This window comes from Carcharodon carcharias, chromosome 1 (genome assembly GCF_017639515.1).
Source record: "Carcharodon carcharias isolate sCarCar2 chromosome 1, sCarCar2.pri, whole genome shotgun sequence".
Classification (NCBI taxonomy): Eukaryota; Metazoa; Chordata; class Chondrichthyes; order Lamniformes; family Lamnidae; genus Carcharodon; species Carcharodon carcharias.
In genome coordinates, this window is record NC_054467.1 from 206,827,327 (window position 1) to 206,845,821 (window position 18,495).

The 18,495-nt window shown below is 41.8% G+C and overlaps 1 protein-coding gene across 2 annotated transcripts in view; it reads right to left on the reverse strand.

Annotated features, from left to right (window-relative positions):
- The window catches only part of fam219aa (family with sequence similarity 219 member Aa), an 80,028-nt gene that overhangs the window by 26,225 nt on the left and 35,308 nt on the right, over positions 1-18,495 (reverse strand). For both annotated transcript variants that reach the window (XM_041187961.1, XM_041187952.1), the window contains exons 3-4: positions 5,185-5,287; positions 2,536-2,616 (exon numbers count right to left, since the gene is read on the reverse strand). In XM_041187961.1, the coding sequence (XP_041043895.1) occupies positions 2,536-2,616; positions 5,185-5,287 (184 nt within the window). The remainder of the gene's footprint in view (positions 1-2,535; positions 2,617-5,184; positions 5,288-18,495) is intronic.

The following is an 18,495-nucleotide window of genomic DNA, read 5'->3' on the forward strand; positions in this document are numbered from 1 at the left end:
GGGTTGAGGAAAGCAAGCAGGCCTTATGAATGAGAGGAGTTTGGAGACAGTGGAGAAAGATGAGTAAGGAGCTAGTAAATCAGAGTTCAAGCAGGGAGGTGTGGCTCAGTGATGAAAAAGAGGGATAAAACAGCCAAACTAATGATCCTCAGCTTTGAAGTAAATAAATTCATGAACTTCTTGTGAAGTGGAGGGGGCAGGTCACAGGAGTTTAAGGAAATAGCTGATAGCAGATAAAGGGAGCCATGATTATCTCTTTCCATAGGATGACCCTAGAATAGTGGTTGAATTTTGCAAAGGAAAGCAAGGCCAGACTGTGATGTGGTTGAATCAGATTTGGTGATTTGCTAGAAGCAAGGGGACTGTAAAAGCTTTTATAAATATGTAAAAAGAAAAAGATCAGTGAAGACAAATGTAGGCCCCTTACAGTCCAAAACGGGAGAATTTATAATCGAGAGCAAGGAAACGGCAGAGCAATTAAACAACTACACTAGCTCTGTCTTCATAGAGGAAGACACAAATAACTTGCCAGAAAAGCTAGGTAACCAAGGGTCTAGTGAGGAGGAGGAATTTTTTATTATTTATTCACAGGATGTGGGCTTTGTTGGCTGGGCCAGCATTTACTGCCCATTTCTAGTTGCCTTGAGTAGGTGGTGGTGAGCTGTCTTCTTGAACTACTGCAGTCCATGTGGTTCAAGTACACCTACAGTGCTGTCAGGAAGGGAGTTCCAGGATTTTAACCCAGCAATAGTGAAGGAACAGCAATATATTTCCAAGTCAGGATGGTGAATGACTTGGAGGGGAACTTCCAGGTGGTGGTCCCATCTATTTGCTGCCCTTGTCCTTCTAGATGGTAATGGTTGTGGGTTTGGAAGATGCTGTTGAAGGAGCCTTGGTGAATTGAAGGAAATTATTACTAATGAAGGAAATTAGTATTACTAAAAAAAGGTGCTGGAAAAATTAATGGGATTGAAAGCCGATAAATCCCCAGGGCCTGATAATCTAGATCCCAGGGTACTAAAGAAGATGGCTATGGAAATAGTGGATGTGTTGGTTGTCATCTTCCAAAATCTTGTAGATTCTGGAACAGTCCCAGCAGATTGTAGGGTGGCAAATACAACCCCACTATTTAAAAAAAGGAGGGAGAGGGGAAACAGGGAATTACAGACCGATTAGCCTAACATGAGTAGCAGGGAAAATGCTAGCGTCTATTATAAAGGATGTAATAACAGGACAGTTAGAACATATCTAACCATCTTCTGTCTGAAGACCCTTGTATCTGAAGAAGGGACATATGGACTCAAAACGTTAAATCTGTTTCTCTCTCTACAGATGCTGCTAGACCTGCTGAGTTTTTCCAGCATTTTCTGTTTTTGTTTGAGTTAGAAAATATCAATGGGGTTAGACAGCCAACATGGATTTATGAGGGGGAAACCATGTATGACAAATCTACTGGAGTTTTTCTTTGAGGACATAACAGCAGAATAGATAAGGGAGAACCAGTGGATGTGGTGCATTTGGATCTTCAGAAAGCTTTTGATAAAGTCCCACATAAGAGGTTAGTGTGCAAAATTAAAACACATGGGATTGGGGGTAATATATTGGTATGAATTAAGAATTGGTTAGCAGGCAGGGAGCCTAGAAACTAGGAGCAGTAGGTGGCCATTCGAGCCTGCTCCGCCATTCAATATGATCATGGCTAATCCTCTATCTCAACAGCATAGGGAGTAGGAAAAAATGAGTCATTTTCAATGTGGCAGGTGATGACTAGTGGGCACCGCAGGGATCAGTGCTTGGGCCCCAGCTAGTCACAATATACATCAATGATTCGGATGAGGGAACCAAATGTAATATTTCCAAATTTGCTGATGACACAAAGTTGGTGGGAATGTGAGTGGTTAGGAGCATGTTAAGAGGTTTCAAGGCAATTTAGACAAGTTGAGTGAGTGGGCAAATACATGGTAGATGCAGTATCAGAGGGTGGTGAACACGTGGAATTCTCTACTGCAAAAGGCTATGGAGGCCAAATCAATGAATATATTTAAGGAGGAAATAGATATAAAGGCACTAAAAGCATCAAGGGTGTATGGGAGAGAGCAGGAGTATGACACTGAGATAGAAGATCAGCCACGATCATAATGAGTGGCAGCGCAGGCTCGAAGGACCGAATGACTACTCCAGCTCCCATTTTCTATGTTTCTATGGCTAAGTTCTTGTAATATATATAGTTGTTCCTTGACTGTCGCGGAGTCAAAATTCTGAAACTTCCTAATCAACAGCACTGGGGGAGTTCCTTCACCATAGAGGTTACATTGGATCAATGCAGTGGTCAATGGCTACCTCAACAGTAGCTGGGGGTGGGAAAATTGATGCTGGCCTTACCAGTGATTGCCACAACAATTTAAAAAAGGTAATTAAAATCAGAGAAAAGTTTGCTACGTGAAAACTAATTTTTGTTGATGTCTAATGCTTTTGTCCTAAAGTTGATTTTTAAAAAACCCAATTTGAAGAAAATAAATCAGTGAAAGAACATACCTGTCAGTATCCAGAGCAACCAAAGGTTTTTCATCTGGGCTTTGATCTAGGGAGGAATATCCTTTGTTTGGTACAACCAGCCTGCCAAAAAATATTACAAATTAGAATTTATCAATTTATTCTTGGACAGTTTATTTTTCAATAGTAAATATCTCCACATATAGTAAGTTATACACTCACGGAGCAGCTTCCAGGCCACATTTACAATTCATTCTGATTTCATTGCAAAGCCATTACATATTACAATCGTTCTTTCTCACAGGGTTCCTTACTATGAGATTACTAATTAGCCCATCACATAAAATAAGATCTAAAATAACCCATTCTCTAGTTCCAACACATTCTAGGAAATTGTTTCAAACTTGCCTTCCAAACTATTCTGACAGTTTGTCATGTCTATATGGAGGATTAAAGACACCATGCTTTTGTTGCAAGTCCCTCTTATTTCTGGTTTGTAGTCTGTCGCACTATAGTTACCATTGTTATTGTTATTTCTTAACCCCAACCATAATGATTCTACTTCCTGCTCTTTCCATCCTAGGTTCTTCCTTACTACTATTCTTATGTTATCCTTTATAATCAGGGCAATACCAAATCCTTTTTCGTTTTGATTGTCTTTTCAAAATGTCAAATCCCCTGGAATTTAGTTCCCAGCTTTGGTTACCATGCAACCATGTCTTAATAGCTATTAGATAAAACTCATTTATCTCTATTTGTGCTTGGTACAAATGCTTTGCATATTCAGCTAAAGTGGCTTTAATCTTAACTTTTTAAACAATTTCCCCTGATTTGACCCTATTCACTTATGCACAATTATGGTCAAACTTTTTGTCCCTCCCTGTCATACTCTGCTTATTTTACCCAAATCATTACACTGCTCTGTGGCCTTAGTTCTCCCCTCCTTTTGTTTTATACCCTTTCTGCAGCCCCATCTAAAGCCCCAGTTATTCCATTTAACAGGGTATTGATCCCAGCCCAGTTTAAGTGGAGGTCATCTCAATTGAACAGTTTCCAATTCCCTCTTACTAGTACCAAAAGTACTAGTGCCCCATGAATCAGAGCCCCCATCTCCCACACTATCTTGGACTCATGCACTCAATTTTGATCAATTTGACCGTACGCCAAATTGCACTTGGCTGAAGTAGCAATCCATAGATTACCACCTGAGAGGTTCTGCCTATTAACTTGGACCCTTGCTTCTTAAATTCCTAAAACTCCACAGCACACCTTAAAACCCATATTTCCCATCCAAATGTCCACTGACCTGTCTACATAACATGACCCTGTTAATAACCAAATCTTCATGTTTGAAACCCTCCAATCAGGTTTCCACCCATTTTACAACATTGAAATGACTCCCATCAAATCTAGAATGATATCCTATACAATTGTGATTGTCGTGCTTTATCCCATATCATTGTTCTGATCCAGTACAAATGCCATCAACAGGTATGTGTCACCCTACTCCAACATATCTTTTCCATCATGCACTTCCATCAGTAGCCTTTGCACGGACTTTCCTTACTTACTTAAATGTAGCCAGTGTAGCTCCTGCATTTCTTTCTTTCTCCCTCCATCCCCAGAATGGCCACCCATGGAGTCCATTCAAAGACATATCCTTGGTCCACTTTTCTTCTATCTTCTGCATCTTGGTGACATCTTACACAGGCAAAAATCTAGCTTGCTAATGCTCAACTCGACTTTTCCGCCGTTTCTCTGGACCTCATGACTTCCTGAGCTATCAGAACTCCTCTTTGAATATTGAAACTTGGACAATTTTCTTCAGTTTAACATGAATACAGGAGTCTTTTCCCCTGGCCTCTAACCACCAGCTCCCCCTTGTGATTGAATGTACAGAAAATGGAATTATTCTCTCAGGCTGAGCCAGGCCATTTTTAATATTCAATCCCAAACTAATTTTCCAACCCCACACCACATTCATCACCGAGACTGCTTGCTTCCTTTTATTACCCCTTTTATTAATTCCTTTTATTAAGTACAAGCCTATACTTGCTCATAATATAGTACATTTTAACACCCCATCTTGGTCCACAGGTTCCTCAATTCCTTGTTTTACCCTACCTCTATAAACTGCACCAGCTTTATAATCCCTTTGCACTTGTTACTTTTTTGCTGCTGACCATGTTCACCCTTTGTCACATCATTGGAAATACAGCCTTCAGTCATGCTGCTTGGACATTCTCCCATGACCTCTCCTCCATCTTTCTTTTTACCTTGAAAAATTCTCAAAATACGACGCTTCAGCCAAACTTTCCACCCTATTTCCTAATGTCTCTCTTTCTGTCTCATTGCTTATCCCATTTGTAAACATCAAGATGTTATCTATGTTAAAGCTATATAAATTCAAGTTGCTTGGAGTATGACTCTTCTACAGCACAAGAGATGCCTTCACCAAGCCAACTGCTTACAGCAGTACCTAATTCTTTAAAAATATGTTAGTCCAAATATTGTTATTACCTTCAGCCCACCCCTTGTTAATGAAGTGGACATTGCTGTTTGGTGTCAGATTATGGGATTCCAAAATGCTCTGTAGAACCATAAAAGATTAGCATAGAATCTTCTATGCTGGGACATTCTAGAAACTATAAGCTATTGTATTCAGGAATTAAATAAATGTAACATTTGTACCTTGTCCTTGCCATCACGTTGTTCTTTTTTGGCTGCTGATTGACAGGGCTTCCAACAGTGCCATTCTTCAGAGACCCCTTCCTGGCTAGCTCTCGTTGTTTTTCTGTAAACAGTCAAAGTATTTATTCTCTAGAGCATGCTTAGCATGAATGTATTTACTGTGTCATAAACAATGACTCTAAAATATTTCAAAAGCTTAAAATCACTATTTATATTTGTTTAACACAAGAAATTACACTCGATAAATCGAGAAGAACCTCATTGCAGGGAAAAAAATAAATCAGGTCTCTTCTATTTTTGAAGATCTATAAGTTTGGGACAAGTCTCAAAGTTAAATCTTATCACTTGTATTGAAACTGAAATCAGCAGTTCAATTACCTCTCAATTCTTTTTTATTTCAAAAAATGAAACAGTTTTAAGAATTAACATTGGAATCCTGAAGTAATCGGTCCAAGGAGGTATTGTGCCTACAATATCTAATACCAATAGCCTGGCTCAGCAAAATACAGAAGAATAAAACTTAGCTTTTATTAAGCAGTCAGCAATAGAAATTAATTAGTTAAAAAGTGAAAATGTATTCTTTTAAACCAGCTGTTATTAACATAGTAATGCTTCAGTAAATGATCAAAGTAATGCAGTATATTGGTGCGTCAGACTGTGGGGGCTACATATTAAAATCCAGACTGAAGCCTACAATTTCCAATTACTTGATCTTGGCTAAAAAAAGCAATGTTTTCCCACAGGCAGTGAAGTAAAAGTTGGAAAAATTCATTACCCTGACATTCAAGAGCAGCACTGAAAAGCTCCAGGAGTTAATTTTTTTGACATCTTAGGCAAGGATTTTTTTTTAAAGTCAGCCAGGCATCCAACCCATACCGTGGTGCATAAGAGCACAACCTAAGCTACTGAGAAATCCACAAAGGTCAATTTTCTACTTGTCCAATGTTACATGACACATTGTCTTCACATAGGGATATGCCCACTTACTAAAGTCCAGAAAACTTGGGTGCAGGTTGCCAACAACTAAGATCTAAGGATGTCTTTCCCCTCTCTGAAATGCATACACAGGTAAAGCAGTCTACCCAAACAGGAGACAGGTAAGCTTCTTGCTTCTCATCTACCTCACATCATCCTTCCTGTTAGGGATTTGTTTTGCATGAGTACTTGGAGCCAATGAGAAGGTTCTCACCTCCAGTGACTGGCCTATCCCTTGGATTCCAGGTTGATCGGTCAATCATTCACCTGCGCCCCAAAATATTGGGTACTAATGGGCTCTGGAAACTTGGGTACTAAATATTAAGAAGAACAGCAAGAAGGATCTAAATAAAAGACAACTGGAAAACAATGAAAAAGGTTTAAAACAAAACTTTGTTTAAAAAGTCACATTTGAAATAATTTTTTTTTGCAACTCAGAAGTTAAAAAGACAAAGGGCGGGATTTTCCGCACCTGCCCGCCGTTGGGATTGTCAGGTCCCACTGCAAGTCAATGGACTTCTGGCTGGGGCGCCACCTTGCGACGGGGCAGGAAAATCCCAGCCAAGGAATGCAGTTGTGGCACCATGCCAACAATGTTCAAATTAGTAATTTGGCTGTACTAACAGTGAAATAATGGGGGTGGTTGACATTTGGGAACTGACATTTTTGTGTTCATGTACTAACCAAGTGGTTATGGTACTGGGCTTGTAACCCCAAGCTCAAGAGTTCAAATCTCACAATGGCAAACTATGAAACAATGTAACTTCATCTGAACAGGAACAGATGGAAATGTGTTTGTACTCGAAAGAGTTACTAACTTTAACAAAAAGAGATGTAAGTAAAGAGCAGTGGAATGCTGGAAGAAACTATTAGTGAATGACTAGTCAGTTATAACACTGCTCCAACCATTCCTTTCCCACAAATATAATTTTACATTTTGGGTTCATTCATTTGCTGTTTATGGGACTTGGAAATGTGCAAATTGGCTGCCACGTTAGTCATCTAACAGTGACAATAATGGATAAGTTTTATAAAGTGCTTTAGGTCATTTTAACTAAGAAAAGCGCAATGTAGCTCAAATCAAAACTAGGATACACCCTGAAACCACCTCAAGCTCAAATGCTGAAGGAAAATATCAGGATACAAGAAAATATAAAATTACAGTATTCTTTCAGCTCTTTTCTCCACATCCTTCATCATGGATTGGCTTGAAAATAGATCGGCGAAGGTCCATTAATTGATCCTGGCCAAATGTTTTTCACAGATCACATTCTAATGGTCGTAGGACAGAAACCAGAGTATTTAATCATCAGTCCCACTGCAAAAAGTGGAATCTTACGTTTGCCTAGTTCTGAGTATTCCACAGCCAGTGCCACAGCAAGCTATTCCAGAAAATTCACTGACAATTGCAAAAGTTAAAAACACAAATTGGTAATTCCTCACAACCATCATGTAACAGCAACGGTAATTTCCTTGAAACTCCTAACTCATACCCAATTGTTCCTGAAACAAGACTTTGTTTAACATACAATTTAATGATTTTCCAAAATCAATACCCATACAGACTGCTGCAGTCTCCTGGTCGTGAATCATTTATTGATTTCTCCAAGTATTGTCTCCATCTCACTGAAAACGCTGTAGCTCTTGTATAGACATTTAACATTACATGGGATGTTTGCAAGTCAGTTTTGTTGAGATGCTGTCAACTTCTTCTTTCATTCTCCCATTTACTTGGGATTGCCATATCTTGGTGGGTTTGTTTGGATACTACACAGGAGGTAAATATATTATTTTTCTATTATATATATATTTTTTACTGTTCGTTAAAGATTTTTCTGTATGCATTGACATTGAGTTAACTTGTTATACAACAATAAACATTTTTACTATTCTTTTTGTGTCCAGTCAAATAATTTTGGGATGGGGAAAAATAGTTCAGAGGAAGGATCTATTTACAGTTCTTTAACTATTGTAAATGCTGTGTGTTCTGGAGTCTGGTAAAGTTCCCACAGGTCTAAATCCTAATTGCTTTGTTGTAATCGCACAGCTGTGTCACTGGGACTATCACATGGCAAAAATGCAGAAATTAAGACGTAACTGACTTGTACTGCTCCATAATTTCTTGGGAGTTTTGCATCACTAAACTCACTGAAAAGTGCGAGAAGCTAAATATCCTGCCTCCTCCCTATTAAAATCAATACTGATTTTGAATCTTGTGGTTCTCCATGACTTCTATCCTCGCTGATACTTAGATTGAGAAATAATGGCACTGGCTAGTGGTAAAATTATTGATTTTAGCAGTCCATTGTTGCATCAGTATTTACTTAAAAAAAGATTGTTTTACATATCTTAGGAGGTGCACGAAAGAAACATGCATGCAATTTTTATGTCTTCAAAATTGATGTCTTAGCACTTATTAGACATTTGGATATGAGCTTGTTATAGGTGAACCTGAGGCATAACAGTGTTGTCTCTTTCTATTTCAATTTAACCACATTTATCATTATCTTGTGGTACGTGTCTAAAGGTGATTGCCAATTTCGTTAATATGAATTAAGTGTTTTTATTTGACCATAGCCAACAACCAACAAAAACAGTTGAGAAATCCAAGCAACGGGGAAATGAAGTCATAGAGGTCTACAGCACAGAAAAAGGCCCTTTGGTCCATTAAGTCTGCGCTGGCCAAACAAGTACCTAACTATTCTAATCCCATTTTCCAGCACTAGGCCCATAGCCTTCTTGTATGCCATGGCATCGCAAGTGCACACCCAAATACTTCTTCACTGTTATGAGGGTTTCTGCCTCTACCACCCTTTCAGGCAGTGAGTTCCAGGTTCCACCACCCTCTGGGTGAAAAAATTCTTCCTCACATCCCCTCTAAACCTCCTGCCCCTTATTTTAAATCGATGCCCCCTGGTTATTGATCCCTCCACCAAGGGGAAAAAATTCTTTCCTGTCTACCCTATCTATGCCGCTCATAATTTTAAACACCTAATCATTAATCCCCCCTCAATCTCCTCTGCTCCAGGGAAAATAACCCCAGTCTATCCAATCTCTCCTCACAACTAAAACCCTCCAACCCAGGCAACATCCTTGTAAATCTCCTCTGCATTCTCTCTAGTGCAATCACATCCTTCCTATAATGTGGATTCCAGAACTGCACGCAATATTCTAGCTGTGGCCTAACCAGCATTTTTTACAGTTCCAGCATAACCTCCCTGCTCTTATTAGTGTTAAACTGAAGTGTCAAATTGACATCAAAGTGGGGTCCAGCCTGTATTCACACAGCCTGCAGATTAACCATCCAATTTATTTCCCTTGCCCATGTTACATTAAAAAAATAAAGCAAACTCAAAGATTGAGAAATTGATGAATAAAGGATGAGTGTGAAATAAATCTGGTACAAAAGCAAATGAGGTTTAGTGAGGTCAGATTCAGCAGGTCAGCTAATTAATTCTTCAAGCTTGTTCTGTGGAGTTCCAAACAAGGACTAAAAAAACCTTTGAGGACTTCATTGATATATTTGCAGTTAAATGTAACTGTTTATTAACCAGTTGACCTTCCAATAAGCCCCATCCTATAATAAATTTTAGAACTCATTTTTGAAAACGTTGCTTTATTCTTCCATTCAAAATAAATTTGGAAGATTGTCAAACTCCATTTTCAAAATATACAGTAAAACTGACTTTACTATTATGATTTTACAGGTAAATGTTAAATGAAGGTAATTGAAACAAAAAAAAAAATTGCTTCTTATTGCTGCTTCTGTGACTAATCACTGTGTTCTTCCCCCTAACCCTCAGAATTTGACAAGGTGTTTGACAAGGTGTTTACTAAAACCCGCTTTCACAGCCATATCTCCTTTCTCAGTGACTGTCTCCATCTCCGACTTACCCCACGTGGATTTCAACTGAAATTCCACCCCTCATGTTTCGAACCCACCCAGGATTACAGGTATCTCCAGGACATAAAAGGTTTCTCGGACTGCTGTTCCCGTCACATTCTGAGATCCACACTCAGTGCCATGCGCCGCCATATGAACACACTCGACCTCTCCCTCCAGCAGCACCGCCGTACCCTTTTTCAAAGCTGCGTGTGCCCCCAGTTTCATTTTATTCTTCGTCTCATCCGACGCCTCAACAAGAAACTTTTTCTCTTTCTCTCAAGTGCTAAGGAACGCAAGCTCCAACAACTCATTGACACCAACACCCATCAAGGACCCTCCATCCCTGCCTGTCCCTCCGTTCCCACCCCATCTTCCAATGCCAGCCCCAGCCGTGTATTCACTATACCCCCTGACCTTCCCCTTTCCGATGCTGAACGTTCAGTGCTCAGCAAAGGACTTAGTTTCATACCCCTACGCCTTCACCTTAATGAATTTCGGGCTCGGCACGATGCTGAACTCTTCTTCCGCCGTCTTCGTCTCCGGGCTCACTTCTTTGGGCAGGAGTCCTCTCCCCGTTCAACGGATCCTTTCACACACCTCCAATATTCTCCCTCCACCTGGACCCCTCCCTCTGGATTCTCACCTTCTCTTGATCTTTTCATTGAGAACCGTCGGCACGACATTAGTCGTCTCAATTTCTCTGCTCCTCTCACCCATTCTAATCTCTCTCTCTCTAAACTTACTGCACTCCATTCTCTCAGGTCCAACCCTGACATTGTCATCAAACCCGCTGACAAGGGTGGTGCTGTTGTTGTCTGGCGCACTGACCTCTACCTCGCTGAGGCTGAGCGTCAACTCGCAGACACTTCCTCCTACCTCTCCCTGGACCATGACCCCACCACTGAACATCAAGCCATTGTTTCCAGTACTGTCACTGACCTCATCTCCTCTGGGGATCTTCCTCCCACAGCTTCCAAGCTGATAGTCGCCCAATCTCGGACAGCCCGCTTCTACCTCCTACCCAAAATCCACAAGCAGAACTGTCCCGGTAGACCGATCGTGTCAGCTTGCTCCTGCCCCACAGAACTCATTTCTCGTTATCTTGACTCCCTTCTCTCTCCCCTTGTCCAGTCCCTTCCCACCTACATCCGTGATTCCTCTGACCCCTTACGTCACAACAACAATTTCCAGTTCCCTGGCCCCAACCGCTTCCTCTTCACCATGGATGTCCAATCCCTCTACCCCTCCATCCCCCACCAGGACAGTCTGAGGGCACTTAGCTTCTTCCTCGAACAGAGGCCAGAACAATCCCCATCCACCACTACTCTCCTCTGTCTGGCTGAACTTGTTCTCACACTGAACAATTTCTCCTTCAACTCCTCTCACTTCCTCCAAATAAAAGGTGTGGTTATGGGTACCCACATGGGCCCCAGCTATGCCTGTCTCTTTATGGGGTATGTGGAACATTCCTTGTTCCAGTCCTACTCCGGCCCCCTTCCACAACTCTTTCTCCGGTACATTGATGATTACTTCGATGCTGCTTCATGCTCTCGTCGGGACTTTATTAATTTTGCTTCCAATCTCCACCCCTCCATCATTTTCACATGGTCCATCTCTGACACTTTCCTTCCCTTCCTTGACCTCTCTGTCTCAATCTCTGGTGATAGACTGTCCACCAATATCCATTACAAACCTACCAACTCCCACAGCTACCTCGACTACAGCTCCTCACACCCCGCTTCCTGTAAGGACTCCATCCCATTCTCTCAGTTCCTTCGACTTCGTCGCATCTGTTCCGATGATGCTACCTTCAAAAACAGTTCCTCTGACATGTCCTCCTTCTTCCTTAACCGAGGTTTTCCACCCACGGTAGTTGACAGGGCCCTCAACCGTGTCCGGCCCATCTCCCGCGCATCTGCCCTCACGCCTTCTCCTCCCTCTCAGAAACATGATAGGGTCCCCCTTGTCCTCACTTATCACCCCACCAGCCTCCGCATTCAAAGGATTATCCTCCGCCATTTCCGCCAACTCCAGCATGATGCCACCACCAAACACATCTTCCCTTCACCACCCCCGTCGGCATTCCGTAGGGATCGTTCCCTCCGGGACACCCTGGTCCACTCCTCCATCACTCCCTACTCCTCAACCCCCTCCTATGGCACCACCCCATGCCCACGCAAAAGATGTAACACCTGCCCCTTCACTTCCTCTCTCCTCACCGTCCAAGGACCCAAACACTCCTTTCAAGTGAAGCAGCATTTCACTTGCATTTCCCCCAACTTAGTCTACTGCATTCGTTGCTCCCAATGCGGTCTCCTCTACAATGGAGAGACCAAACGTAAACTGGGCGACCGCTTTGCAGAACACCTGCGGTCTGTCCGCAAGAATGACCCAAACCTCCCTGTCACTTGCCATTTTAACACGCCACCCTGCTCTCTTGCCCACATGTTTGTCCTTGGCTTGCTGCATCTTTCCAGTGAAGCCCAACGCAAACTGGAGTAACAACACCACATCTTCTGACTAGGCACTTTACAGCCTACCGGACTGAATATTGAATTCAACAACTATAGGTCTTGAGCTCCCTCCTCCATCCCCACCCCCTTTCTGTTTCTTCCCCGTTCCTTTTGTTTTTTCCAATAAATTATATAGATTTTTCTTTTCCCACCTATTTCCATTATTTTTAAATCTTTTATGCTCCCCCCACCCCCACTAGAGCTATACTTTGAGTGCCCTACCATCCAATCTTAATTAGCACATTCGTTTAGATTATTTCACCAACTTCAACACCTATGTGTTCTTTTGTTCTGTTGTCTGTGACATCTTTTGATGATCTGATTCTATCACTGCTTGTTTGTTCCTACAACCACACCACCCCCTCTACTTCTCTCCACACACACACACCTTAAACCAGCTTATACTTCATCCCTTCCTTGGATTCACCTAGTTCTGTTGAAGGGTCATGAGGACTCAAAACGTCAACTCTTTTCTTCTCTGCCGATGCTGCCAGACCTGCTGAGTTTTTCCAGGTAATTCTGTTTTTGCCTCAGAATTTGTGTTGCTTTGATGCTACCAAAAATGGTCAGAGTCATCAACAAAGAAAGATATCCACCTGCCACAGGTGAATGATAATTTACTCCAGAGATAATGTATCTCTGTATTAGAACTGGATATTTTCCAAATAAATTTTTTTGCTTTCACACTTCGCACTTTGAGATGTGCAGAGATGTGCTACAATAACAAGGTATTATGCATCCCTTGCCGTTTATGATTGAGTTTTAAGTGTTAAATTGGATACCATGGTAGTAAATTATTGATCTGCCAATTATTATAAAGCAGCCAACGTATTCTCTCCATAGGAAATCTCAATTTGGATTGAAACTGAAACTATCCTTGAAGAAAGAGTATCAATTTATAGAAATTTAAATCCCCCTTGTTTTGTGATAGGAAATTAGTTACTCTTCAGAGTAACTATGTCCATTTTCAGAAGCAGTTGCCTGGCTGTTATGAAGCCGGAATTATCCTCACAGCACCTTCAAGAAAACATTAGTTGTGTGTTGCGTTAATGAGTTTGCTTTCAGCATCTCGACTGAGAATGCTAGGAAAAGCAAAAAAAATTCAGCCTTCAAATTACTTCAGATTTGTATCTGATTATAATTGTTCACAACATTTCAGCATGGTGCATTCGTATTTTTCAGAGCCACAGAAGTGATTGGGGGTTGCCAGATTACCCCAGTTACAGATTACCCTATTTACCCTATCTTGAGCAAACGGTGGGAGAGAATGGCACAGGCAGTTTTATATAACCTGTACTTACCCTTGATAATTTCTTTTGGAATTCAAGCAAAAGAAAGTGGTCATCATACTCAATTTGCACACTCCTATGAGAATTCGATGTCGTACATAACACAAAAAAAAAATCAGCCCAAGGGTTTCGCAGTGTGAAACAAGAATGCCTGACTCTCAGCACGGAGTTTTTCAGTCCCACTCCAGAACTTTCCTAATAACATTGAAGAAGTATTTGGATGTGCACTTGTGATGCCATGGAATACAAGGCTATGGGCTGAGTGCTGGAAAATGGGATTAGAATAGTTAGGTACTTGTTTGACGGTGCAGACTCGATGGGCCAAAGGGCCTTTTTCTATGTTGTAGGCCTCTATGACTCTATAACTTGATCACGTGAAACTAGGCTGACAACCTACAAGAGTATGGAAGGCAGGGTGATTGGTGGATTGGGGGGGGGGTGGTGGTATCAAGAGGACCTGTGCGACTGAGGGAAAAAGCGCATATGAAAGAGAAAAAAGATAAAAACAAAGAAAAAGAGCATGCATACACACACACTGGGTTGGAGTGGTGGAGTGAGATCAGAGAAAGACGGTTGTGAAGGGAGACCATGGCCAGCAGACATCAGGCCAGGTGATGCCAAAGGCTGAATTTTACCTACGAGCTTCTGAACCAGTTATCAGGCTGAAATATGGGCCAGAAGCCTGCACTGTGTGGGTAACAGTCACTCATTATGTGATTTTCCATGGGCGATCAATTAATGGGTAAAGGTCATTCTCTTCCTGTCTCACCTGTACCTTGGTCTCTCCCCCTCTCTCTGTTCCTTTGTTTCAGCACAGGTTCGTCTATAGGGCAGCCTGCTAGAGCACCAGGCAGGCAGGGAGGGCTTCTAGGCCTTCCTGGAGTGATGATGCCTCAGTCTGTCACTGGGAGGCCACTTCCAGGCAGCTAAAATGGTGTCCACTGCCTCTGAGCTGACTGAGAAAGTCCAGTCAGTCTCGGTTAACAAGCTGTAATAGGCCACTAATTTTTTTTTTAAAAGGTATGTGCCACATGCAGGTGGATAGGCCTGGTGCCCTAACCCCACCTTCCATCCATATAAATAGGCTGGAGGACAGGATAAAGCCAGGGAACTGGCATGCGGCTGCAACACTGGCATCTATCTGACTATGTGGAAAATTGCCCAGGTATGTCCTGTATACAAAAAGCAGTATGAATCCAACCGGGCCAATTGCCCCCTCATCTGTCTACTCTCCATCATCAGTGAACTAGTGGAAGGGGTCATCAACAGTACTATCAAGCAACACTTGCTTAGCAATAACCTGCTCAATAATGCCCTGTTTGGGTTCCGCCAGGGCCATTCAGCTCCTGACCTCATTACAGCCCTGGTCCAAACATGGACAAAAGAGCTAAGCTCCCAAGGTGAGGTGAGAGTGACTGCCCTTGACATCAAAGTAGCATTTGACAGAATATGGCATCAAAGAGCCCTAGCAAAACTGGATTCAAGGGGAAAACTCTCCTCTGGTTGGAGTTATACCAAGCACAAAGGGAGATAGTTGTGGTTGTTGGAGGTAATCATCTCAGCTCCAGGACATCACCGCAGGAGTTCCTCAGAGTAGTGTGCGTGGCCCAACCATCTTCAGCTGCTTCATCAATGACCTTCCTTTCATCAGAAGGTCAGAAGTGGGGATGTTCACCGATGACTGCACAATGTTCAGCACCATTCACGACTCATCAGATACTGAAGCAATCCGTGCCCAAATGCAGCAAGACCTGAACAATATCCAGGCTTGGGCTGACTAGTGGCAACTAACATTCGAGCCTCAAGTGTCAGGCAATCACTGTCTCAAACAAGAGAATCCAACCATTGCCCCTTGATGTTTAATGGTACTACTATCACTAAATCCCCCACTATCAACATCCTGGGGGTTACCATTGACCAGAAACTGAACTGGACTAGCCATATAAAAACTGTGGCTACAAGAGCAGGTCAGAGGCTAGAAATTGGCGACAAGTAACTCAATTCCTGACTCCCCAAAGCCTGTCCACCATCTACAAGGCACAAGTCAGGAGTGTGATGGAATACTCCCCACTTGCCTGGATGAGTGCAGCTCCCACAACACAAGAAGCTTGATACCGACCAGGACAAAACAGCCCGCTTGATTGGCACCGCATTCACAAACATTCACTCCCGCCACCACCGACACACAGTAGCAGCATCTAGAAGATGCACTGCAGGAATTGACCAAGGCTCCTTCGACAGCACTGTCCAAACCCATGACCACTATCACAGAAGGACAAGGGTAGCAGATAGATGGAAACACTGCCACCTGGAAGTTGCCCTCCAAATCACTCACCATTCTGACTTGGAAATATATCGCTGTTCCTTCACTGTCACTGGGTCAAAATCCTGGAACTCCCTTCCTAACAGAACTATGGGTGTACCTCTCCCACATGCACTGCAGCGGCTCAAGGCAGCTCACCACCACTTTCTGAAGGGCAACTAGGGATGGGCAATAGATGCTGGCCCAGCCAGTGAAGCCCACATCCTGTGACTAAATAAAAAAAAGCTATCTGTCACATGCAGGTGGACAGGCCTGGTGTCCAAACCCCATCTTCCATCCATATAAATAGCCCGGAGGACAGGGTAAAGCCAGGGAACTGGCATGCAGGCCAGCACTGCCATTTTGAGTGCACATGCACCTCCGATCCCACCAGAGGCCAAAAATCAAGCCCAGAAGGAGGGAGACCCGAGGAGAAGGAGGCTCCTTAGTTTTGTAACTTTTGCATCACTTTTCTGCTTGGCCAATATGGTAACAAAGCTTTCATGCTCCAATCAACACCACTTACTGGTGTCCTCAATTGACATGTGTTTTGTTATTTAAATATAGAAAAAAGTCTTGCATTTATATGGCACTTCTCATGACCACTGGACATCTCAAAGCACTTTACATCCAATTAAATACCTTTTGAAGTGTAGCAATTTTTGTCGTGTAGAAAACACAGCAGCTAATTTGCACTCAGCAAATTTTCACAAATAGGAATGGAATAATCATCAGATAATCTGCATTTTGTGATGCTGACTGAGGGATAAATATTGGCTAGGACACCAGGTAATCAACTCTCCTGGTCTTCTTGGAATAGTGCCCTTCACCCAAGCAAGCACGGTTATGGTTTAACTTCTCATTTGAAAGGCGACACCTCCAACACTGCAGCACCCTCCCAGTATTGCATGGGACTGTCAGCCTAGATTTCTGTACTCAGGCCCCGCAGTGAGACTACAATTCTGAACCTTGGTGATTCAGAGGCAAGTATGCTACCAACTGAGCCACAACAGACATTCAAATAATAAAACCAAAATATTGTAGAAAAATAACATTGCATGATTTGCTAATCCTTGCCCCAGAGCTAATTCAAATCATTTAGTTTATTACATCACATCACAAAGGGCTATTGCAACTTCCTCCACAAATAACTAATTTTCCTCACTCAAGCCTTTTACCACTTTAGAAAACATCTTGATGTGGAGTATGACAATGCAGTTTAATGATAAACATAAATAATTTCAAAGAGCAGCCAAATCATTAGCAACTATTATACTGTAATTATGTTGCACTGTACTTGAATTTGATGAGGTCACAGTAAGTGGCCGTGGATCTCTGCAGTCAAGCAACAAAATTATAATTTTAATATGTATCAGCCAGACTGCAGCCACAGTTCATACCACAGGGTGTCAGGATCTGTTGTAATTATTCCCTTAGCACTGCAAGTACAAATAGCTGTAATAAAACTAGCTTTTTTTGGAGGTAAAATATTGCATGTTATGTTCAAGCACATTCACACTTCGCTCGAGATATTTTCTTTCAAGTCACAAATCCCTCTGGCTTGAACAAAAAGCCGCACACATTCAATTTTCTGTTGAATACATTAACTTCAAGGGTATTTGCTGATTTTTTTTCAAAATAATGTCCTGCTACCCTCCCTTCTTCAACTGGATATAGATAATCCAGGCTTTGTGATTCTCAGTGGCTATTAATACTGTTCAGTATCAGACAAGACACTGCATCTTTGTTGGGTTTCTCTTCATTTTTCCTAAGATTCGTTTCCCCATCTTCTAAAGCTGTTATACACATCATAATGTTCAGAAATATCAAATAATCAATAAACATTTTCATACATTCTGCAACAGGATATATAAATCAAACTAAATTATGATATATTGGTGCGAGACTAGAGTCACATATAATTGAGACTGGGCTTGGTTTCTTTCTCGAAGACCATTAAAAAAAAGACAATCCAACAGCTTCATCAGCTCTTTAATACTATCTTTTCTTTTTAATTAAAAACTAAATTGAAATTCTCAATCCACCATGGTGGGATTTGAAGACGTTCCCTAGACCACTCGTCCAATAACAATAACCACGCTACCATAGTCTTAAATTTCAGATCATAAGAGGACAAGGTTTTGTGTTCAATTAATCAAGGTGATGATTAGAAAAATTTTTGAAAGTATGTATGTTGATAACCAATGTTGTAATTGTGGGAAATTAAGAGCAAATATAACTAACAGAAAGCAGTCAGCAGAAACTGTGGGGTTAGAACTAGGGTACTGTAGACTACAAACTGTAATGGGAATAGTCTACAGGGCAGATAGCAGCGATGAAGTGGCA